Source organism: Melospiza georgiana, chromosome 10, assembly GCF_028018845.1.
Source record: "Melospiza georgiana isolate bMelGeo1 chromosome 10, bMelGeo1.pri, whole genome shotgun sequence".
In the NCBI taxonomy this organism is placed as follows: Eukaryota; Metazoa; Chordata; class Aves; order Passeriformes; family Passerellidae; genus Melospiza; species Melospiza georgiana.
In genome coordinates, this window is record NC_080439.1 from 8,588,931 (window position 1) to 8,611,506 (window position 22,576).

General features: G+C 62.3%; 3 protein-coding genes across 5 annotated transcripts; 2 read left to right on the forward strand and 1 right to left on the reverse strand.

Annotated features, from left to right (window-relative positions):
- Positions 1-423: 423 nt before the first annotated feature.
- On the reverse strand, positions 424-7,624 carry PSMD2 (proteasome 26S subunit ubiquitin receptor, non-ATPase 2). Its single transcript, XM_058031039.1, has 21 exons — positions 7,474-7,624; positions 6,690-6,746; positions 6,166-6,330; positions 5,807-5,928; positions 5,210-5,434; positions 4,949-5,107; positions 4,539-4,683; positions 4,295-4,355; positions 3,889-4,035; positions 3,612-3,718; positions 3,099-3,226; positions 2,932-3,019; positions 2,428-2,590; positions 2,244-2,345; positions 2,011-2,156; positions 1,764-1,847; positions 1,463-1,631; positions 1,271-1,365; positions 977-1,103; positions 771-889; positions 424-690 (listed from the first exon to the last, which is right to left on the reverse strand). The coding sequence occupies exons 1-21, from the start codon at positions 7,606-7,608 to the stop codon at positions 508-510; spliced, it is 2,727 nt and encodes a 908-aa protein (XP_057887022.1). The 5' UTR covers positions 7,609-7,624; the 3' UTR covers positions 424-507.
- Positions 7,625-9,777: 2,153 nt separating this feature from the next.
- On the forward strand, positions 9,778-17,982 carry ECE2 (endothelin converting enzyme 2). Of its 3 annotated transcripts, none has more exons than XM_058031367.1 (19): positions 9,778-9,874; positions 11,521-11,607; positions 11,975-12,119; positions 12,298-12,513; positions 12,588-12,712; positions 12,852-12,998; positions 13,075-13,140; positions 13,313-13,501; positions 13,877-14,019; positions 14,136-14,250; positions 14,499-14,609; positions 14,804-14,902; positions 14,990-15,067; positions 15,250-15,353; positions 15,631-15,741; positions 16,036-16,103; positions 16,754-16,944; positions 17,025-17,120; positions 17,245-17,982. In XM_058031367.1, the coding sequence occupies exons 1-19, from the start codon at positions 9,833-9,835 to the stop codon at positions 17,419-17,421; spliced, it is 2,310 nt and encodes a 769-aa protein (XP_057887350.1). In that variant the 5' UTR covers positions 9,778-9,832; the 3' UTR covers positions 17,422-17,982. The 3 variants fall into 3 exon arrangements, with proteins under 3 accessions (XP_057887350.1, XP_057887351.1, XP_057887353.1); XM_058031368.1 differs by having other exon boundaries at positions 9,784-9,874; positions 11,955-12,119; positions 12,311-12,513; XM_058031370.1 differs by having other exon boundaries at positions 9,784-9,874; positions 11,955-12,119; positions 12,347-12,513.
- A 367-nt stretch (positions 17,983-18,349) lies between these two features.
- LOC131087547 (mitochondrial ubiquitin ligase activator of nfkb 1-A-like) lies at positions 18,350-21,849 on the forward strand. Its single transcript, XM_058031297.1, has 5 exons — positions 18,350-18,512; positions 18,983-19,120; positions 19,348-19,435; positions 19,516-19,636; positions 20,383-21,849. The coding sequence occupies exons 1-5, from the start codon at positions 18,432-18,434 to the stop codon at positions 21,080-21,082; spliced, it is 1,128 nt and encodes a 375-aa protein (XP_057887280.1). The 5' UTR covers positions 18,350-18,431; the 3' UTR covers positions 21,083-21,849.
- Positions 21,850-22,576: the final 727 nt, after the last annotated feature.

Consider the following 22,576-nt stretch of genomic DNA (forward strand, 5'->3'; position numbering starts at 1 on the left):
AATACTTTCCATGTGGCTTCTGTCCCCACGTCCCTGACTGCTTTTAACCCCAATGTCAGCTCTGGAGCAGCACCAAATGATGGCAGAGTCCAGCACATCTGGCAGGGCAGTTGAAAGTTGGGAGTTGCCAGCCAAGACCCCCCAGGAGGGCAGAGCCAGGCAGGGACAGGCCATGCTGGGCTAAAGGGGAGTTGCACACTCTGAGCACATGTGGCTGTGCCAGGCACACACACAGGGCACCGCTGGATGCTGAAGCCATGGAGCACCCACGGCACCCCACAACTCTGTGTTCATGCCCTGCGTGTTGGGATCTGCACTGTGCACAGCCTCCATGGGCCACAGGCACACCCAAAAGGATGAAAGCCCAGCCCACACTCGCAGTACAAGGAGAAGAGGGCAGCACTAGTCTCCACATAGTTTATTTCCTTGACTCTCAGTAACAAAAACAAACTAGGGTTTTTCCCTCCCCTCCCAGACCACCTACCCACCCCCCAGTTTCCCCTTGGCTCAAACGTCGTAGTTGGGGTTCTTGCGTAGGATAACAAATCCCTCCAGGATGGGCGTCACAGGCACGTGCTCCTCTGTGGCCAGCTCTGCCCGCTCTCCGTGCGCCAGCAGCACTGGGGTTGTGTGAGTCTGGAAGCCAGTGATGGTTTTGGGCTTGCCTGCCTGGCCCACCACATCCACAGCCTGAGAGAGAGAGTGAGATCAATGCCAGGGACACAGAGGGACATCAGCACAGCCCCTCCCCAGCCCGGGCTGCCCCTTACCTGTCCTACCCGAACCGACACGGGCAGAGGCCGCAGCTCCTCATCGAAGGTGACCAGCATGCGGGGCTGCATGGCAGCAACGAGGCCATAGAGAATGTAGTGGGACTTGCCCAGGATAACTGGAGGGAAGACAGAAATAAAGGGGCTGAGCAATGCCCACACTGCAGGGCAGAGAGAAGTGGGGGGACAGAGCCAGCAGCACTCACTGTTGCGCACATCCAGGAAGGACACGAGGACGGTCAGCAGCCCAGCCACAGCCACCTGGCTCATGAGCTGGCGATCGCTGTGGTATGGGCATAGGGTGAGTGTCCCCTTGCCCAGATGAGTCAGGCCCTGGTGTGGCAGAGAAAGTACATAAAAGAGCGATGGAGTAACCTGGGACTCCAAGCCCTGCCCTCAGGAGAGGGTGACACCCCCAGGACACCACTCTCCTCCCACACCCAGGGCAGGGACCCCAAACTTCCCCTTCCACACACAAGCAGTGAGCACAGTATCCTCACCTGGGCCAACCGCACCATGAAGAGGTTGTTGGGGTCTTTGGCGTGGTACTGGGCCAGCTGCCGCAGCATTGCTGCCAGCCGGGCATTGTTGGTACCTGGGGACAAGGAGGCACAGGCACAGTAGTGTACAAGGCATGAGTCTCTCACCTTTCCCCGTAAACAAACCCCAAACCAGGCTGTCCCCAGGCTTACCACTGCCCACCATGCCCATGGCAAAGATGGAGTTGTAGGAGACCTCAGGGTCAGCGTCGTGGGAGAACTTGCTGAGGGTATCGAGGATGTTGAGCCGGGGATTGGAGACTGAGATAAGAGCCAGGGCCAGGGGCACGGCCCGGCGCAGGGTGGGCTCTCCGTACCGCAGCTGCACAGAGGGGAGGTGGGTGTCAGACTCACATCACCCAGTGCAGCGAGGCCTACTGAGATGTGAGGCAATACCCAGTTTCTATTCCGAGGTCCCTTCCCGGCTCTGTGCTGTCCCCCTGGTGTCACTCACCAGGTGGCCGAAGGTGCGCAGGCCCATCTCTGCCCCGATCTCCTCGCCCATGGCAATGAGTGCGATCCCCAGCACCGCCACGCCCTGTGGGGACACAGGTCCTGAGCGCCAGGCACGGAGCACCCAGCCCCACACCCAAGCTCTTAAGCCTCTGTGCCCACCCGAGGCCTAGGGGGAAGGGCCTTAGGAACCCTTCCAAAGCCAGTTCCTGCTCCAGGCACACAAACCCCAGCCCACATTTCCCCACCTGGTGAGCACCCATGTCAGCTGAGCTCTCTTTCTTCTCCTTCTCTTTCTTGTCCTTTTTGTCCTTGTCTTCCTCTTTCTCCTTGGAGTCAAAATGCTCACTGCAGATGTGCAGGAGCTGTTGCACCTTCAAGACATTCCCTGAGCCTGGGCAGAAAGTGGAGGGCCAGGATCAGCATGCAGAGGACCCTGGACCTGCTCCTGCCTCCCCTCACCTCAACCAGCCCAACTCACCTGCATAAGCACAGATATCCACCAGCGTGTTGGCAAAGCTGCGGAACGGCTCCGACACCACCTCCAGCGCTGCCAAGATGGCCTCAATTGCCTCTCCCTTCCCTGTCAAGGAAAGCATAGTGGTTAAAGGACAGCATGGAGGGATGCTCCCACCCCATGAGCCACTGGCACTGCCCAGCCTTACCCAAGTGGTTCAAGCCCAGCCCAAGTGGCAGCCACCGGGCGTAGGTATCCTTCAGTTCTGTCTCTGATTTCTCCATGATGGTCTGGAGGATAGTCGAGGTGACATCCCCATTGCAGGAACCCACTGATATCATCCCACAGGCCAGGGCAGTCACACCAGCCACCTAGTGATGGGGAAAAGAGCCATGTCATACACAGGGACAGCTCAGAGTTAGCTGGCCTATAACACTAGGTACCCTTGGTCTCCACTTTCTATGAAAATCTGGGCTACTGGGGGACCTGATGGTTTCCTATCCTCCTAGACCTGCTGTAATCCCATTGTGGCAGCAGCTCAGATAAGGAAAATAGGGTCATGCTCTTCTGGCACAGCACAGTGCTGAGCAGGGACATGTGGCCTCGCTCTTGGAGCTCAAGGTGGCTGCAGGACAGCACCTGTATTCCCAGGAGCTCTGGGGCACGGGATGGGGAAGCAGGAATCACAGGCAAACCCTGCCTCATGCCCTACCTCCATGCTGGACTTGGAGTCTCCCATCACAGGCAGCAGCAAAGTCAGGACATCCTCACGGTTGGAGCCTGCATAAGCCAGTCCCAGCCTGCAGAGAGTGCAGAGGGGTGTGAGGGAGGAGCTGCACCACCCTGTGCAGCACGGGGAGGCTGGGGCCAGGCCCTTACCCAAAAATGGCTCCAATCCTCATGGTGTTGCTGTTGTGGAGGACATAGTCAGACAGGAGGGCCAGGGCAGGGTCACACTCATTTTTCACCCCTGAGTTGACAATGCCACAGGCCAGGAGGGCTCCAGACTGCAAGGCAGAAGCACTGTCACACACTAGCCACCAACACAAAGCTCCCCGCCAGCCAGTGACTGATGTCACCTCACACATCACACCCTCCCCAGGATGGGCAAGTTGTATGAAGTGGGCAATGCCACTCTGGATCAAGGTGAGAATTCCAAAGCTCATAGCTGTGTGACAAGGGAAGCCCCCAGGATGCTTCAGGCAGTCCCCAAGAGACCACCACGTCACTGTGAGTTGCTCAAAAGCCTGGGACACAGGGCATCCAACGCTTCTCTGTGCAGGAGCTGAGCTGCACAGGGGACCAAAGCAAGGACCATTCCCCAGCCAGCTGCACACACAGCTCACAGCAGGACTGCCCCACACAGACACAGAGCCAGGATCTGTCACTGACCTTGATGTAATCCTCTGAGGAGTACAGGTACTTGTCGATCTGTGTGAGCCCCCCGTCCACGTCCCACAGCAGGATTGTGCCCAGCGAGGCTGCAGCACTCAGCATCCCTGTGGTTGCAGGGAAGAAAGGCCCTCATCAGGCCTCAACTGATGTGCCCTGTGTGGGGCTTGCAGAAGCCAGGGACATAGGACAGCTCAGCCACCCTTACCCTAAAAGGGACAGGGTGGTAACCCCAAGCCTAGAGGCACCTCCAGCCCTGTCCAGCCTGCTAACTCACCATGGTCCTTGTTCTTGTACAACCATTTATTGCCATCATCTGTCAGCAGCTTGTCCTGTCCAAAGGCAGCATTCACAAAGCCGTTCACAAAGGAGGAGGCCAAATTCATCCGGGCTGAGTCCACTTGGGAACCACTTCCCCCAAACCCTGTGGAACAATGACAGGGTGAGGAAAGCAGCAACAGAAGCCCTGCCAGCCCTCAACATGCAGCCATCCCACACCATAGGAACGAGGACCCGTCCCCATCACCAGCAGGAAAGAGAAGTCCAGATCCACAGGCCAGAGACCATGGGCAGGCCATCTGCCCACCTCAGATACACATCTGACCACACAGGCTCAGAGTGCTTGGCAGCCTCAAGAACTCCACACAGGCAGGGATGATAATAGCCACAACACAAGCCCTTACGGTTATTCTCCAGGTGGGTTTTGTAAATGTCATCTGGCACTTTGGGCTCCATGATGTCCAGCTGCAAAGACAAGGGAGAAGGAGGTTACCACCCGGCCAGCACATCCTACAATGGCAACCTCTCCAAGAGGAGCCCAAATCACAGGGATGATGGATTTCTTCTCAAATCTTGCCACAGAGCCTGGCAGCCAGGCAGCCACAGCTGGAGGTAGCCCAGGGTGCTTTTCCAGGCTGGGACACTCACCTCTCTGGCTAAGGCCAGGAAATTGCTGTTGAGCTGGACATTGGACATGATCTCTGTTAAGTCCTCGTACTCCTCCACATCCTCGTTCAGCTCCAGGAAGACCCCATGGCGGCCCAGCATAAAGGCCATCTGCTTCTGGACAACTCTGTGCAGAGGGGAGGGGTTTCCTGAGTGCCCAGAACCCAGCAAGCCCCAGCACAAACACAGGTTCACCAAGCAGTGAGCCTACCTGCCCTGCCCAGGGCATACAGACCCACTCCTGCCCATCCTCATTTCAGGGACAAGAATCTCAGTCCAAACCCCCAGACACCTCTAACAGTGACAGATCCAACCTATCTCTGCCCAGATGGGGAGCCTTGCCCCACCAGGATGAGCAAAGGCTGCAGAGGGCAGGGAACATCTCTGCTTACACATCTTTGCAGGAAGTGAAGATGTCCTCCACCAGCTCCACATCATTGAGCATCAGAGCCAGGCGCAGGGCTTCAGGGTAGCGATTGAATTTGCGGAAGATGCCCAGGGCACAGCGCAAGAGAGCCGAGTTCTCGGGCTCTGGGACGTAGCTCACACAGCTTAAGGAGAAGACAGACATGAGGGTGACAACCAGATCAGGCAACCTAGGCCCCACAGGGATCAGGCCCCATCCAGCACCTCAGCCTGCCAAGCCCCCTCACCTGGTCAGGTAGAGGCACACTTTGGAGTAGGCATTGTCATCGATGTACTTCTCAAGCATGTCCATCTGCTCTATCTCCATGAGCAGGTCACAGGCCTCGTGCTCTGCATTGTGGGCCATGTTGTAGGGGACAATCTCCTTGACCAGGGTGAGGAGTGTGTCCCTCTGAGCCTTGTCAGCTTCATCAATCTCCTGCCACTCCTTGGCCACCTCTCCTGCCAAGTGCCTGCAGGAACAAAGGGACGTCACCACTACAAAAATCAGTTTCACTGAGCCGTGAGAACAAGGAGCAGCTGCTCCCAGTTAGCCAGGGTTGTGTACTGTTTATGGGGGCTCTACATTCTGCAGACTTTATGGGGGACAAGGCCAGAGGAGAAACAGGGTTAAGACCAGAGATTTCAGAGGCCACAGCAGCAAGATCTCTGCAGCTAGAAAACCATCATGAATAGAGCATGAAGTGACACATGTGCAGGTGTGATAGCAGCAGCTGAACACATGACCAGCTAGTCAAGAAACATCCCAGCCAGGCTAGAGCTAAAGCACTCCAGGAAATTCCCCTGAGCCCTTATCCTTCCCCTCTGGTCCCCCTGAGGCTTACCTGACGTATTCATGCCCCCAGGATGCCAGCTCCTCTTGGGAGCCCACCAGCCGGTACTTGAGACACTCCCGCTCCCCACTCATGGTCATGGCCAGGACAGAAATGATGTCTGCTGCAAAGCGCTGCAGAAAGAGTGCAGAGCTCCAGACACAGGCCAGGCACAGGGAACCAGGGGCAGCCAGAGACACCACGCCCTCCCTGTGCCTGAAAACCACCACAGGTGGCAAAGGTACTGTCCTGACAAGTTATAATTCTCTGGAGCAAGTCACAGAGGATCCCAGGGTCCAGAGGGCTCTGCGATTGCCTGCCCCAGCACTGTCCCCTCAATCACATGGGATGGTGGGGCCAAGAGTTTCTACCTTGTTCTCTCCTGGAGCCATGTTCTCATAGATCTCCTTCAGCTTGCCATAATGGGGCCGTAGGAACTTGAGGGGCTTGGGAACAGAGGTCATGGAGGTGGTGGAAGAGCGGATCTGCCTCCGCAGCTCCTCCAGGGCTGGACGGTAAAGTGACGTGTCTTTCTCCTGCAGAGGGAAGCTGCCTGTCAGGGGCTGGCTCCTGAGCCACCCCCTCCCCAAACACAGTCATGGCTCTTAGCAGAACAGTCCTCCACCCTGAGCTGCCTCCTTCAGCCCAAGAGCTGGAGAAGGAGGGCACAGTAGAGCAGAAAGCTTCTCTTACATCAGAGACACAGAGGTCCCTTGGGCACAGATCAGACAGGCAACAAGGCTGGGGGGACAGATCACAGCAGACAATCAGGGGCCCACCCCACTGAAGATAAAATCCCCCTATCTATCTACACTGCACGAGGAACAGCCATAAGCAAGAGACAGAGTCAAATCCTGGCCAGGATTCCTTGCTGAGGGACACAGCACAGACTCACCCCCAGGCGCTCCACCAGCATCTCCAGCTCATCCTGCAGCTGCTTGTCCTCCTCAGACTGCCGAAATGCACAGGAGAAAGCAGAGTTAAGGGCACAGGACTCCCAGTGTGACAGAGGCAGGGATGTCACCCCCAGCCACAGGGGTACCAGGACAAAGTGATGCACTCATTGCTCAGGGCACCACCCTGCCCCAGTGCTGCCAGGGTGGAGCAATGCTCCCATTCCTGGGGATACCTTCCCTAAGAAACCACCCATTCCCGGGGTGTGAGATGCACCTCCCCTATTCCTCTGTGCTGTATGAAAACAACCCCACAGAGAGGGGCACGTCAGGTCACAGCCCAGCTGGGGCACTGACAGCAGTCCCTCCACTGTGTCCCCCAGCCCACGGGGACCCCCCTAGCCAAGGTCACCGCCGTGCTGGGGATCCCTGCACAGTGCCCAGTGTCACACACACACACACACACACACACAGCCTGGGCTTCCCTCACCAGCGCTCCTCTGAGAGCCCCGCGCCCCCCGCCCGGGAACGGAGCCCTCAATGGCGTCACGCGGGCACCCCACGACGTGCCGGGGCCCCGCCGGAGGGAACCCCTCGCTGCCGTCACATGCCCGCCTGGAGGGAGTCCCCGGAGGGATGCTGGCCGCCGCCGTGACGCGGGATGACGTCCCGTTCCCGGAGGGATGCCGGCCAGCCCCGTGACGCGGGATGACGTCCTGCCCCGCCGGTGACGCGGGCCCGAACGGGCCGTGACTCAGCGGCGGCCCGCGGCGCGGCGGCACTCACCAGCTCCTGCTCCTTCTCGGGCCCGGAGGGCGGGTCCCGGCGGTCCCGGCCCCAAGGCGGCGTGGGTTTCTCGTCGCCGCCCCCCCCGGGGCCGCCCTGCACCCGGCTCTGGCCGCCGCCGCCGCCCGCGTCCATGTTCGCCCGGTCGTGCTTCCGCCGCACCGCGCCTGCGCAACGCCGTGACGGCACCGCCGCGCGCCGGGGGCGGGGCCAAGGGCGGGGCGGCCCCACGTGCGGGGACACCGGCACTGACACTGAAACCGGTACCGACATTGACACTGAGACCGGTACCGGCATTGACACTGAAACCAGTACCGACACTGACACTGAAACCGGTACCGGCACTGACACTGAAACCGGTACCGACACTGACACCGGCACTGACACTGAAACCGGTACCGACACTGACACTGAGACCGGTACCGACACTGACACTGAGACCAGTACCGATACTGACACTGAAACCGGTACCGGCACTGACACTGAAACCGGTACCAGCACCGACAATGACGCCGGCACTGACGCTGAAACCAGTACCGACATTGACAATGACACCAACACCGATACTGACACGGACACTGACACGGACGTCGACACTGGCACCAGCATTGGCACCAGCACAGACCCTGACACCCGTACCGACACTGACACATCGGTGTTGACACCGACGATGGCACCAACAGTGGCACCGGCACTGACGCTGACACTGGTACCAACACCGACACACCGGTATTGACACCGACACTGGCACCAGCACTGATGCTGACACCGGTACCGACAGTGGCACACCGGTATTGACACCGACACTGGCACCAACAGCGGCACCGGCACTGATGCTGACACCGGTACTGACAGTGGCACACCGGTATTGACACCGACACTGGCACCAACAGTGGCACCGACACTGACGCTGTCACCGGCTGCTGCACTGGCAGCTGCAGACCCGGGGCTCCACCACCCTGCCATGGGCAGCGCTGCCCCCCGAGCTGGGCCAGCGCAGTAGCATTGCTGGCAGGCTTGCGGCCGCCCCCGCATGTCACAGACACCCGTGGGCAGCCTGGTGGCCCAGCCCCTGTGTTCACACACACCCTCCGTGCTGTGTCCCCGGTTCCGCAGCCGGGGCAGGCGGCGCTGCCTTCACCCTGTCCCCCTGGCACCCCGGGGAGCGCTTCCAGCCCCGGAACGGCCGCACCCCGGGCGCCGAGCGGGTGCCCTGCGGGGACGCCCTGTCCCGGACAGGCGGTCACACAGCGCTAGGAACTATCGAGGCAGGGTGTGAAGCTGTGCACAGCCCCGGCCTTCTCCTTGCCCACTGCCAAGGCTCTGAGCACGGCTGTGCGACCCTGGGTGCGTGTGCTGTGGCACGGGCCTAAGGGTGACATCGGGGTGCCGGGCTGTCGGTGTGCGTGTGTGCATCCATCCAGCTGTGCGGGTACCGGGGACGGGCTGTCGGTGTGCGTGTGTGCATCCATCCAGCTGTGCAGGGACCGGGTTCGGGCTGTCGGTGTGCGTGTGCATCCATCCAGCTGTGCGGGTACCGGGGACGGGCTGTCGGTGTGCGTGTGTGCATCCATCCAGCTGTGCGGGTGCCGGGGATGGGCTGTCGGTGTGCGTGTGTGCATCCATCCTGGTGTGCGGGTACCGGGGACGGGCTGTCGGTGTGCGTGTGTGCATCCATCCAGCTGTGCGGGCGCTGCGCGGGGGTGTGCCCGCGTGCCGGAGCACGGCGTGCTGCTGCCTCTGTGCACCATTACCGGCCGCTGCCGGTGACCGGTACCGTGCGGCGCTGCTGTGCCCCCATGAGCGCTCACGACCGGAGCCGGTCCTTGTGTCCCTGTGTGCGTGCGCCGGTACCCGCCGCGGGCAGCCGGATGTGAGCCCGGGTTCTGCTGCCCGTGCCGGTGAGGGCGCCGGTCCAGGTGCCGGTGCCGGTGAGGGAGGCTGCGGTGCCTTTGCGGCTCTCCGGGGGTGCAAGCGGCGGTGCAGATACCGGCGCGGAGCTCCTCCCGTGCGCACGGCGGTCACCCTGCTGGGCGGCCAGGCCGAGCGGAGGGGAGCGGTGCCGCTGGGCTGGGCACCGGGGTCCCCGCTCCAGCCCCTCCCGGCCCGCCGGCCCCCGTCGCCCCCGCCCGGTGCCTGCGGTCCGCGCGCCGCCGGTCTCAGCCCCTGCGGCTCCATCCCTCCGGCGCGGCCCCATCTCCGCCCGGCCCCATCCCTGTGAGACCCCGGTGCCGGTCTCGGCGGCAGCGCGGCGCCCGGTGCGGGCCATGGCGGCGGCGGAGGCAGGCGGCGCTGCGGCGGCGGCGGGGGCCCGGCGCGGCCCGGGCGGGGAGCGGAGCTAGGCAGCAGGCGGCCCGGGATGGCCAGGATGAACGTGGCCCTACAGGAGCTTGGACACGCCGTGAGTGCCCGGGGCAGCGGCGCGGCGGGGAGGAGGGCAAGAGGAGGGGGGACGGGGGACACCGGCGGGGGCTCGGCGAGGGGGACAGGAGGGGGTCGGGGCACAGGAGAGCCCCGGGGCTGGAGAACTCAAGCAGCTGCAAGGGCTGCGGGGGCTTCGGGAACCAGAGGGAGGGAGGGAGGGAGGGGGGGACTGGTGGATTACGGGGGGCGGCGAGAGCCTATGGGATGCAGGGGCTGCGTGGTGCCGGGGCTAAGGGAACTCAGCGGCCAGAGGGTCCCTGTCCCCCACGGTGGAGGAAGGACCCCCTCCAAATCCCTGCCTGGGGTTGGACAGAGAACTGGGGTGGTTCATTCAGGCATGGCCCCATAAACCCCACTCCACCGAGTACAGTAATGCTGCTCATAGGGTGAACCCCAAGACAGCACCTCTGGAGGGGGCAGGGGGCCCTGTCCCCATGGGTCTCAGCCCTACAGAGGGGGTAGGAGGAACCCCAGAAATAGGCTCCTGCCTTGAGGATGCCACAGAAGATGCTGGGGGGGGGGGGGGGCTGGCTATTGCCCGGGGTGGGGACCACCCAGGAGCGGAAAGGAGCACATTGAGGAGAGCTGGGGTGGTGGGGGGGCTAGGCTGGCCAAGCTCCTTCAGGATGCTGAGCAATCCTTCCTAATGCCAGCACCTTCCAGGAGCCCGACTCAGCGGGGGCTCCTGCCATCTCCTGCCAATCCCACCCTCCTGCTGCAGCCCTTGGCGATGCCCCCTCCCTATCCCAGCAGTGTGGCAGTGGGCAGAGCTGGGCATGAGGCACTCTCCTTGCTTTCCCCCCTGCCCATCATCCATCCCACCCCAGCTCCTTCCTGACCCATAACAGCAGCCCTGCAGGCTGGGCATTCACTTTAGTCTGCAGCACAGACTGGAGGGTGAGCTGCAACCCACCCAGGCGTTAGCTCTGAAGCCTAAGGATAGCTCACAACCCGCGGCATTGCTGATTCTCTTCCACCAAAACCTCCAGCATTTTCTTCTAGCATATCCCCCCTCCAATGCTGCTGGCTCAACTCCACCACCTCCCTCTTGGCTGAGTCCTCAGCAGCCCTCACGGCTGGATTTGTGCAAGCTGCCTGGCAAGGCCAGGAGTAAGGGGGACCCTGCCCCGCTGGCTGGTACACACTGCAGTGCCCCTTCTCCCCTTGCATGCTCTGTCCTGCATCCTGGTCACCCCCGGAGCTACGATGGGGCTGGAAGCACTTCCAGATGTTTCAGACCTGTGCACATCTGCATGGAAAGTTCCAGTCAGGGGAGGAGGGGTGAGACAGCAGCACTAGGAAACCGTTGCTTGGTGACAGGGACCATATCTCCGTGGCGATGTGTCACCTGTCGGCAGGGCTGATGCCATGGCTATGCAAAGGGATGCTCCGGTGACGGCCCCAGGTCCTTCATTAGCAGCTCTCCCCGTGCTCTCCAGGGCCACGCAGGGCTGGGGACAACCTCCGGGGGAGGCCCAGGCACACTGCGGGGGTCAGGGCCTGCCTCAGCGCGGCTGTGTACTCACTGAGCAGGCACTGCGCCCTGCCATAAGAGCCAGAGGGTGTGGCAGGGCGGGGAGCAGCCCCCACGCCCCTGCCCCAGCCCGCTCCCTCCCTCAGCAGATGCCCAACTACAAGCGTGCCACGCTGCAGGACGAGGAGGGGCCGGAGCCAGCGGGGGATGGCAGCACCTCTCCCGACAGCGTGGAGGTGAGCTGTGCCCCGGCTCCTCCATCCTCCCCCTCTCCATCCCCTCTAGCCCCCATCCTCACCCCAGGGCCTGCCTGCAGCCAAGTGGGCACTGGGAGCAGGGTTGGGAGCCAAGCCAGACACGGCTGTCCCCAGGGATGTGCTGGGAGTCAGCCAAAATGCGGCACAGAGCGTGCCTGGTCCTTCCTTGTGGCTTGGGGGCGCTGCCAGCACCCACCACCGGCTCGCCAGGGCTGGTGGGCAGCGATGCCCTGGTCCCCACGTCCTCATGCAGCCCCGCCGGGCACTGGGGAGTGGCGGGAGGGAAGGGGGGCAGTGATGCTCGGCCCCCCACGGTGCGATGGCAGGTCCTGCTCCTCCTGCCCAGGTGGGGTTCCGGAAGGGGCCGGGGACGCTGCTGAGCCGCCTGGCCTCTCGCAGCCAGCTGGAGCTGGTGCTCTGCGCCGTCGCCGTCTCCCTGGCCCTGCTGCTCAGCGTCGCCGTCGTCACTCTGGCCATTCAGTACCGCAGAGGTAGGGAGACGTGGCAGCTGTGTCCCCACACCCGGGAGGATGAGGAGTGATGGGTCAGCCCAGGGTACCTGCTCCAGGTGCTCTGCCCATCCTGGGGTACAGACAGGGCTTGGCCCCGCTCCGTGCCTCGGTTTCCCCCAGTACACTCGCCCAGCCCCAGGCATGCCTTCCCTGCCAGATCCCTCTCACAGCACGTGCCTGACGGATGCCTGTGTCCGGGTGGCCAGCAAGATCCTGGAGGCCCTGGATACAGAGACGGACCCGTGCCAGGACTTCTACCAGTACTCGTGTGGGGGCTGGATTAAGAGGAACCCGCTGCCCAACGGGCGCTCCAAGTGGAGCACCTTCAACAGCATCTGGGACCAGAACCAGGCCATCATGAAGCATCTCCTAGGTGGGCACCAAGGGGTTGCAGACACCAAGGGGGTGACCCCTGTGTCACTGGGGCTGACCCACAGCCTCCCGCAGAAAACACCACCTTCAACTCCAGCAGCGAGGCAGAGCGGAAGACGCAGCGGTACTACCTGTCCTGCCTCAAGGAGCAGAGGATAGAGGAGCTGGGCTCCCAGCCCCTTATGGAGCTCATCGACAAGGTGGGCACACACCCACACGTGAGCTGAGCCGACAGGGCTCGGCCTAGCACACCTGCTTAGCTCTTCACGTAACCAGGGAGGGAGTAACCTTGGGATGCACCCCATCCCTCCCTGAGGTACCAGCTCTGTCTGCTGGCAGATCGGGGGATGGAACATCACTGGCTCCTGGAACCAAACCAGCTTCATGGAGGTCCTCAAGAGCGTGTCAGGCACATACCGGGCAACCCCCTTCTTCACGGTGTATGTGGGTGCAGACTCCAAGAGCTCCAACAGCAACATCATCCAGGTTGGCACCTTGGCCCCCAGGGGTGGCAGACACCAGGGCACACCAGAATGTCTATGCTGCCCCTCTCTCCCCACAGGTGGACCAGTCGGGGCTCTTCCTCCCATCCCGGGATTACTATCTGAACAAGACTGCCAACGAGAGGGTGAGGCTGGCTGCTGGGCATGCTGCCAACAGCAATCAGGGCAAACCCGTGGCACTGCGGTGCCAGCAGCACTGGGATACACCTGGCATCTCCATCCTGCCTGTTGGGTGCCCACCCCAGGGAGGTGGGATGAGCTGTGCTTGGCACTGAGGCAGGGCCTGGGGTTCCACAGGTTCTGACAGCATACCTGGACTACATGGTGGAGCTGGGCACACTGCTGGGGGGCACCCCGGAGCCCACCCGCCTCCAGATGCAGCAGGTGCTGGACTTTGAAACCCAGCTGGCCAACATCACCGTGCCCCAGGCTGAGCGGCGGGACGACGAGAAGATCTACCACAAGATGAGCATCGCCGAGCTGCAGGTGGGCATGGCCCAGAGCAGCCTGGGGACACCCTTCTGGGACATATGAGGACTTGTCCAGAGGGCACCAAGAGGTCTGTGACCATTGCTGTCCTGACTCTGGGACACCCTGGGCAGCCACATTTGCTATGGGACATGCACTGGATGTCCATCCCCCTAGTTGTTACCATTTGGGGGAAGCTGCCACCTCATATTGTAGGGTCCAGGGGTCCTCTCCTTGTTCTGCAGCATTAAGAGCATTAAGGGTGCAGAGAAGGATCTGGAGTGGTGAGGGACTTTGGGTCTTTCCCAGAAAACACAGTTCCTGCCCTAGGAATTGAGCATGCTGAGCAGGATGAAGCATAGCCCTGGTGCCACATTCCTGTGTCCCCTCCAGGTGCTGGCCCCTGCCATTGACTGGCTGGATTACCTTTCCTACGCCCTGGCCCCCCTGGAGCTGGCAGACACGGAGCCTGTGGTGGTGTATGGGGACACCTACCTTCAGCAGGTCTCTGAGCTCATCAATGACACCGACAGGAGGTGAGGCTCCTCCATATCCCTGGCTGTGGCGCCCATGGCAGAGACACATTTTGGGCTCATCAGTGTCTTGAAGTCATAGACTGTGGTGAGCTGAAGCATCTTCTCCGCCCCTGCAGCATCCTGAACAACTACCTGATCTGGAACCTGGTGCAGAAGACGGCCTCCAGCCTGGACCAGCGCTTCGAGACAGCCCAGGAGAGGCTGCTGGAGACACTCTATGGCACCAGGAAGGTAACGGAGGGCCCTGGGGTCAGGCCCCTCCACACTCAGCCTGGAAGCAGCCAGGACCTCCTCTGTCCTTCAGATGCCCTTGGCATGCTAAGACCTGGATGCTTCAGCGGGAACCCACAATTATCTTTTGGGATGGGGGTTTTGCTGCTGCCTATCTCCCCTCTGATGAGGCAGAGCCAGGCTGAGTGAAGGCAGGAGAGCAGAGGAGTGGGCTGAGGATTTCACTGACCTTCATCTCGCTCCCACAGTCCTGCACACCCCGCTGGCAAACCTGCATCTCCAACACGGATGACACACTGGGCTTTGCGCTGGGCTCCCTCTTCGTCAAAGCCACCTTTGACCGGGACAGCAAGGCCATCGTGAGAATACCTCTGTCCCCATCCCCTCCCTCCCCATCACCATCCACGGGAATCCCAATTCCACCCAAGCCCAGGGCTGGAAGGCAGGGAGCTGGAAAATGAGATCTCTTGCCCTGGGGAGGTTGTACCCTGCCCACCCTGTCCCCACTGAGGCATTGTGGGGGTAGGGGGCCCTCATTCCCTCCCTTCCCCAGGCTGAGGAGATGATCAGCGAGATCCGTGCAGCCTTCGAGGTATCCCTGGACCAGCTGGACTGGATGGACGAGAAGACCAGGCAGGCTGCAAAGGAGAAGGTGACCCCAGGGAGGGAAGTGGATGGGAAACCCTACCCTATCCATACAAGCTCTCCAATCTCACTTCTGGGGCCTCTCCCCATGCAGGCGGATGCCATCTACGACATGATTGGCTTCCCTGACTTCATTCTGGACAACAAGGAGCTGGACGATGTCTATGATGGGGTAGGGGGCACCTGGCTTGGGGGGGAGAAGCTTGGTCATGCCAAACTTGGGGGGGCCCCACTGTCGAGCAACATCCCCATTTGGGACATTGTGCAAAGCCACCCAAGTACTGAGTTCATCCTGGCCAGGGTGTGGGGAACCACCCCAGTGGACCTGTCCTCATCCCTCCTCTTCCTCACCAGTACGAGGTCTCTGAGGACTCCTTCTTCCAGAACATGCTCAACTTCTACAACTTCTCTGCCAAAGTGATGGCTGACCAGCTCCGGAAACCCCCCAACCGCGACCAGTAAGGGGTGGGCTTGGGGGAGAGGAGGGGAGGATGGGACCCTGGGTGCCTGGATGGTGCTGTTCAGTGGGGAGGAGGTCACCCTCGTGGTTAGCACAGCACAGTAGGTCACCTGTGGCAGCACAGGTCACCTGTGGTAGCTGTGGCTTATCCCCAGCAAGGTCCTTGGTAAAAATGTCAGCCTTGGGCAGGGCCCTGTGGTGGGCAGTGGCACGGGAGGGGGCTGGGGTGAGAGGGACACACCCCTGCCTGTGCCCTGTCCCACCTCCCTGCCCAGGTGGAGCATGACCCCACAGACTGTCAACGCTTATTACCTGCCCACCAAGAATGGGATCGTCTTTCCTGCTGGGATCCTCCAGGCTCCCTTCTACGCCCGCAACCACCCCAAGTGAGTCTGGCGTGGGGGGCACCTCCTGGAGCCAGGGGTTGGATCAGGGCCAGCATGCCACAGAGTCCCCCCACAGTGACAAATAAAAGCCCTGAAGGGCTTGAGTGTCTCTCAAGGCTTAACATGCTGCAGCCTGCGTCCCCTTGGGGCCAGCAGTGTCCCCAGCAGAAGTGATCCCCAGCTGGGTCCCAGCTGGAGCAGAGTGTCACTGGGTGCCCAGACAGAGATGGGGTGGCTGCAACGGCATCATTAACACATCTTGTACTTACCTGGTTCTTTCCCATGGCCCCACAGAGCCCTTAATTTCGGTGGCATCGGCGTGGTGATGGGGCATGAGCTGACCCATGCATTTGATGACCAAGGTGAGAGCCCACAGGCAGCACCAGCCCCTACCCCTGTCACCTTCCTGTCCCCCCCCAGCCCCTGCCCCTGGCATGGGGAAGAGGTGCCCTGGGAGCACAGGGGTCCTGCTTTGCCATCCATTGCATCATGTGTGCTCGTGCCCCCCTGGCCACCCCCTTCTATCGTCCTGTCTCCCCAGGTGGCACCTGCCGATACCTTCCCCCGGCTTCTCTGTGCAGCTTTCGCTTCATCCGCTTGGTGAGGACACAGTGTCTGCAGCCCCAGCCCCCTCCTCATCCTCCTCCCTCCGGGGCGTGGGATGGGTCCCTCTCGCATCCACTCTGCTTTGCACCTTCACCACAGCCCCGGAGTCCACATGGGGTCAATGAGGGAATTTGGGATTATGGATCTGGGCGGGGTTAGTGAGAACGCACTGGGGGATGCCTGGGGACCCAAGTGCAGGGCTGAGCCCCAGGCAGAGCCTGCCCGCAGCAGGGGCTGGGGGATACCATCCCCCCTGGGCATGGGCCCAAGGTGCCAGGTCCCCCTGGCATCCCCCGGTGCCCATTCCCCCACCACGCCCCATTCTGCTTCGGGACCCCTGCAGCAGAGGGGCTGCAGCGGGACGGCTCCCCCTGGTCCCACCCCAACCCACGGCTCGGTCCTGCAGGACGGGAATATGACAAAGAGGGAAACCTGCGGCCGTGGTGGCAGAACTCCTCCCTGGAGGCCTTCAAGAACCGGACGGCGTGCATGACGGAGCAGTACGGCCGCTACACCGTCCACAGCGAGAAGGTGAACGGGCGGCAGACCCTGGGCGAGAACATCGCCGACAACGGCGGGCTCAAGGCAGCCTACAACGTGAGTGCCGCCATCCGGAGGGGACACGAACCCCGTGCCTGTCTGTCCCTTCGCGGAGCTTCAGGCCGGCTCTCCCGCAGGCTTACAAGTCCTGGCTGCAGAAGAACGGGGAGGAGAAGCGCCTGCCCGCCCTGGGGCTCACCAACCACCAGCTCTTCTTCGTGGGCTTTGCGCAGGTAGGGCGGAGCAGGATGATGGACTTCCCGTGCCTCCCGGGCTGCTCGGAGCCACCCCGCAGCTCCCCATCCCGCACCGGGAGGTGCTCGGTGCCCATCCCTGAGGCTGCTCCCGCTCCGCCAGGTGTGGTGCTCCGTCCGGACGCCCGAGAGCTCCCACGAAGGGCTGGTGACCGACCCGCACAGCCCCGACAAGTACCGTGTCATCGGCACCCTCAGCAACTCCCGGGACTTTGTGGAACACTTCGGCTGCCCCCTGGGCTCCTCCATGAACCCCGGCAAGCACTGTGAGGTGTGGTAGGGACGGGGAGGGTGCCGGGGGCAGAGGGACGATACTCTGCTGTGCTCCCCCTCCCCAAACCTCAGTGGCTGCCGGAGCTGGCCACGGGCAGAGCGCAGTGCCCCTCCTGTGCTCACACCGCACACCCCCCTTCGCACCCTCCCCGGCACACACGGCCCCGCACCAGGCACCCACCGCAGCCCCATCCACGGCTTGGGGCCGGACACGGCCGGCAGAGAGGCTGTGGCACCCCCAAAACGCAGTTCTGCCCCCCAGCCTTGATGTGCTTGAGTCGGGCACAGCTCAGTGGCCCCTGCGCTGCGTCCCCCCCTCAGGCGGGCAGGTCAAAGGGGTCCCGGGGAAAGCATTAGAGCCACGATCCCCCTGCTCCTGCCCCCCAGCCTGCCGGAGATGGAGGCTGGGGGCCACCCGGCTCCGCGCTTCCCTTGTGCCCTCCCAGTCCAGCTTGGCTTCCCCATCCACCTCTGCTGGGACCAGCGGGCGGCAGCGGGGACTCTGGTGCCTTCAGCTGTGGGTGGCTGTCGCCGAGTTTATTAAACGATTAAAAGCAGTTTCCACTTACTCCAGCAGCTCCGGGTCGTTGGCGGTGCCGGGGCGGGGGGAGAGGGGGATCCGGGCCGCTGTGGGGGGCGGCTGCAGGGCTGGGCACGCGTGGGCGGTGAGACACGCCGAGGGAGGGGAGCGGGGGCGGCGTGTCTGGGGGGACATTCCCCGAGTGAGGGAAGCGAGGGGTGGGGAAGAACACTGCAAAGCTGCTGGGGACGAGTCAGAGCCACGGGAGTTCCCTGCCTGCCCCGAGCCTTCACTCCGAGCTCCCGGGCCCCGGCCCGGCCGGTCCCGCCCCGCACAGCGCGGCCCCAGCCCCATGCCGGGGTGTCCCGAGCTCCCGGTACCGGTACCCCGCGGGACGCCTCGGCTGCGGACAGAGCCGCTCGCAAAGGCTGCTGGGAGTTGTGGTTCTGCCTGCGGACGACGCAGAGTACGACAGGAGCTGTAGTTCAGCGTGAGGAATGCTGGGAGAGGCAGTTCGGTCACGGCAGGGCCGCCGCCTCACCGCGAGGGCTGGACTACATTTCCCAGCAGGAAGCGCGGTAGGGCCAGGGTCCGGGCCTCGGGCGCCTCGGGGGTACGGGGGCATCGGGGGCGGCGGGGCCGGGCCGGGACCGAGCCGGGGGCTGGACCGGGACAGATCGGGGGGCCAGACCCGGGTGGGAGCCTGGGCCAGGCCCAGGGCTGGGTCACGGGCGCTGGGCCTCGGCCCGATCCCGGATGTGGGACTGGGCCCCGGTTGGGCCCAGGATGCAGGGCCGAGCCGAGTACCGGGCACCTGTGGGTGCTGGAGGTGAACTGCCCCCGCTGGGACCGTGGGCAGGCTTGGCTCTGGGGCGGCAGAGCATGGGGACAGGGCCGGAGGAGCATCTCTGCCTTGGGGTTGGGGACAACAAGACAAAGCGCTGCCTTGGGGACAGGGATCCAGGGATGTTGTCTTCAGAACAGGGGGACTGGGATGTCCCTGTCATGGGTGACACAGCCCCATTCCCCAGACATGTTCACCTTGCAGGCGTTGTCACCCAAGCCTGGCACCATGGACAAACACATCACTCCAGGGGAGCTGCTGTGTCTGGGCTCCAGCCTCGCCTTCTCTGGCCTCTTCTACTACCTGTACAGGAGGAAATCCAGAGTTGTGGCACGCATACAGGTAGCCCTGTCTCTTAGATGCTCTTTCCAACCACTGTCTCTTCCCTACTGCCCTCCACGCTTTGATTTAGGTGCACACACTCATGCCTGCAGCCTGCTCCATCCTCTGGTGACCTCATGACATGCAGATCTGAGCAGGCTGCAGGCCAGAGGTCTCCACAGCGCCATTCTTGGCCTGCTCACTGCCCTGTCCCTGCCCACGCTCACACTCAGTCCATGCTCTTCCAGGAGGCCCCAAAGCTCCAGGTCGATGACAATTTGCCAGCCCTGGTGTCTGCAGCTGAGGGGCGGTGCCTGCCTTATGTTGCCCTGGAAGGTAAGGACACCCTGTGGCCCTGCACGAGGGACAAGGGCCAGGAGCTCCTCTTTTGGCCGTGACACATCCCTTGTCCTTAGGCATAGTGCTGCCAGCCCAGGCTGCACTGACCAGCCACTACCATGAGGGGCTGCTGGGCGTGATCCAGAAACTGCAGCTGAAGGAGCATCGGCTGATCTGGAACAGCTTGGCCCGGAGCTGGTGAGTGATGGGAAGGGGCTGCAGGAGAGGGCTTGCAGCAGTGAGTCCAGACCCCATTATCTGGGGCCACATGGCAGAAAATAACTTAGTTAAAGACTTTAGTCCCTCTGCTTAGCTCAGCACCAAGAGCTCAGAGCTTCTCTGTGTTGTGGCCAGCAGGAGCAGGGCAGTGATCATCCCCTGGTACTCAGCACTGGTGAGGCCACACCTTGAGTCCTGTGTCCAGTTCACTCAACTCAGGAAGGCCATTGAGCTGCTGGAGCAGGTCCAGAGAAGGGCAGCAGAGCTGGTGAAGGGCTGGAACACGTCTGATGAGGAGCAGCTGAGGGAGCTGGGAATGTTTAGCCTGGAGGAAACTCTGGGGTTGCCTTATTGCTCTCTCCAGCGCCCTGAAAGGAGGCTGTAGCCAGGTGGGGATCAGCCTCTTCTCCCAGGCAACCAGTGACAAAGCAAGAGGAAATGGCCTCAAGCTATGCCAGGGGAAGTTTTGGTTAGAGATTAGGAAGAACTTTACATGGAGGATGATTAGACATTGGAATGAGCTGTCCAGGGAGCAGGAGGTTTCACCACCAGGGAGGCGGTGGAGTTGACATCCTCGGAGGTGTTTAAGGAAAGACTGGACATGGCATTTAGTGCCATGCTCTAGCTGACAGGCTGATATTCAGTCATGGGTTGAGGATGATGATCTCAGAGGTCAGCCTGACTGATGCTGTGATTCTCCACACCCCAACCCTCCGTGCTTGCAGGAGCGAGAGCGAGCGGGTGCTCTCGGAGCAGATCTACACCGTCCCCTTCCTGCTGGCCTCGCCGGGCCCTGAGGCAGCCACGCAGGTGAGTGTGGACAGCCCGCTGCAAGCCGTGTGCCTGCCCCTGGAGATGGTGTACGAGCGGTTCCAGCAGCCGTCCCACGGCTTCCGCGACCTGCTGGGCCAGTACCTGATCGGGGAGAAGCCCAAGGGCATCCTGGAGACGGAGGAGATGCTGCGGGTGGGGGCCGGGCTGACGGGCATCGGGGAGCTGTCCCTGCAGCCCGACGGCTCCCTGCACCTGCAGCCGCCGGCCCAGGGAGGCGAGTTCTTCCTCTGCCTGGGGGACTGGCAGACGGTGCTGGCGGAGCTGGAGTCGGCCAGCGGGCTCTGGAAGGGGGCAGCGCTGCTGTGCGCGGCCGCGGGGCTGGCCGTGCTCCTGCACGCCCTGTGCCGTGCCTACCGCCGCTCCCGGCCCGGGCAGCAGCCGGAGGAGGACAAGGAGCTGGATGGGGAGGAGGGCGGCGACCGAGCACCCGAGGACTCGTGCGTGGTGTGCCTGTCGCGGCCCCGTGAGTGCGTCCTGCTGGGCTGCGGCCACATCTGCTGCTGCTTCCGCTGCTTCCAAGCCCTGCCCACCCGCCTCTGCCCCATCTGCCGGGGACCCATTGACCGCGTGGTGCCCCTCTACCAGGCCTGAGAGCACCTGGGGGTGCCCAGGGAGGGGCAGCGTGAACCAGGCCAAGCCTGGAGCCTGCAGAAATCCCAGCTGTCTCCTCGTGTGCAGCTGTGCAATTCCTTTTGGGAGGGAGGGGTCTTGGTGTGCCCTTCAATCTGTTTGGGGGAGGAGGGGAATTACAGCCTCCTCATCCTCCCTTTGTCTGCCAGAAGGCCCCCCCTAAACGTGAAAGCTTGGGGAAAATCTACAAAATGCCTAAGCTGAGGAGCTGAGACCCCAACCCCACACTGGGACACTACTTTGGCTGCCAGCTATTGGACTTGTGTCTCTTTCTGAGCCATCACCTCCCAAAAGCCACGCAAGACTTCTCCCTTGTGGTTTTTTCCCAGTGTGTGGATTTATGGGGATGATTATTAGGGCAAGCCAGGGCTGCTGGGGCACAGCAGGCACAGTGGAGTGGCAGAGACCCAAACCCCCCTGACCCACTGCAGTGTTATACCTTTGTGCCACTTTTGTCCTGCCACCCCAGTCCGTGTGCCTACAGCTACTGCCCAGATGACACTGGGGACACCCAGGGGCTGGCAGTGATGAGTCCCTTTGCCAGCTGCTCTGTCACCAAGATGGGAGGTGTGTCCCTCGGTGCCTCTCTGCAGGGAGCACAGCTTTAGGGTGCCACAGAGCCTGCCCTCGTGTCCAGTCCCGCTGCACCCGGCTTTCCTGCTGAGCTCCTGGCCAGGACTGGGTGTGGGAATGGCTTGCAGTGGTGTGTGAGTGATAAAGCCAAGGAGCTGAGCTTGGCCTCCCCTCTTCCTTTGCGCCGTTCAGCTGGGGGCTGGGTGGGTGCTGGGAGCCAAGGCTGTCCCCTTGCAGGGGTGGGCACCACTGCCTCCCCTCCTTCCTCATCCAGGGAACTGGCCCAGGTTTACAATGGAGCCCAGGTGCATCTCCTGCAGATGCAGCCCTGGGTGGGGGGTGGCAGGACACACAGGACCGTTGCCAAGGTGATTGTGCTCCTCGGGTCTCCATGGCAACTGCTCCCCTGGACTGCTCCCCATCACTGCCTGGCTGCAGTTGCCCAGGCAACCCACGGGCTCTCCTGGCTCCTGCAGCTTTGGGGCACCCAGGGTTTGGGGGTGGGGGACAGTGCTGGCAGGCCACTGTCAGCCAGGCAGCAGCGTTGGGATTGGAGGGGGATGATGTGCCCCCTCCCCAGGGCAGTGGCACAATTGCAGCTGGGCTGGGAGCTTGCTTGGGGCAAAGGTACCTTGACAGGGCTGCCCCCAGGACTTAAAAGCAGACAGGAGGTCCCAGAGGACCCAATAGGGTCTCCTGGGACTCACATGCATTCTTGGGGTGGGGATGTGTGGGGGAGTTCTCTTCCCCCACCCCGCCTTTTTCTCAGCCCAGCCTCTTCCCTGGGCTGCAGAGTGAGCAGTGGGGCCCAGATTCCCCCTCTCACCCCCCCAGCATCGGGCATCCCCCCCGCAGCAGGAGGGATTTCGGGAAGGAGATAAA

Coding starts and splice junctions, on each gene's coding strand:
- LOC131087547 (XM_058031297.1), top strand. CDS start 18,432: ATGCTGGGAGAGGCAGTTCGGTCACGGCAGGGCCGCCGCCTCACCGCG. Junction 18,513..18,982: donor ATTTCCCAGCAGGAAGCGCG/GTAGGGCCAGGG, acceptor TTCACCTTGCAG/GCGTTGTCACCCAAGCCTGG. Junction 19,121..19,347: donor GAGTTGTGGCACGCATACAG/GTAGCCCTGTCT, acceptor ATGCTCTTCCAG/GAGGCCCCAAAGCTCCAGGT.
- ECE2 (XM_058031367.1), top strand. CDS start 9,833: ATGGCCAGGATGAACGTGGCCCTACAGGAGCTTGGACACGCC. Junction 14,020..14,135: donor ATCAATGACACCGACAGGAG/GTGAGGCTCCTC, acceptor CCGCCCCTGCAG/CATCCTGAACAACTACCTGA. Junction 15,354..15,630: donor AAACCCCCCAACCGCGACCA/GTAAGGGGTGGG, acceptor CTCCCTGCCCAG/GTGGAGCATGACCCCACAGA.
- PSMD2 (XM_058031039.1), bottom strand. CDS start 7,608: ATGGACGCGGGCGGCGGCGGCGGCCAGAGCCGGGTGCAGGGCGGCCCC. Junction 6,747..7,473: donor CCGAGAAGGAGCAGGAGCTG/GTGAGTGCCGCC, acceptor GCATTTCGGCAG/TCTGAGGAGGACAAGCAGCT. Junction 1,848..2,010: donor CTGACATGGGTGCTCACCAG/GTGGGGAAATGT, acceptor GTGTCCCCACAG/GGCGTGGCGGTGCTGGGGAT.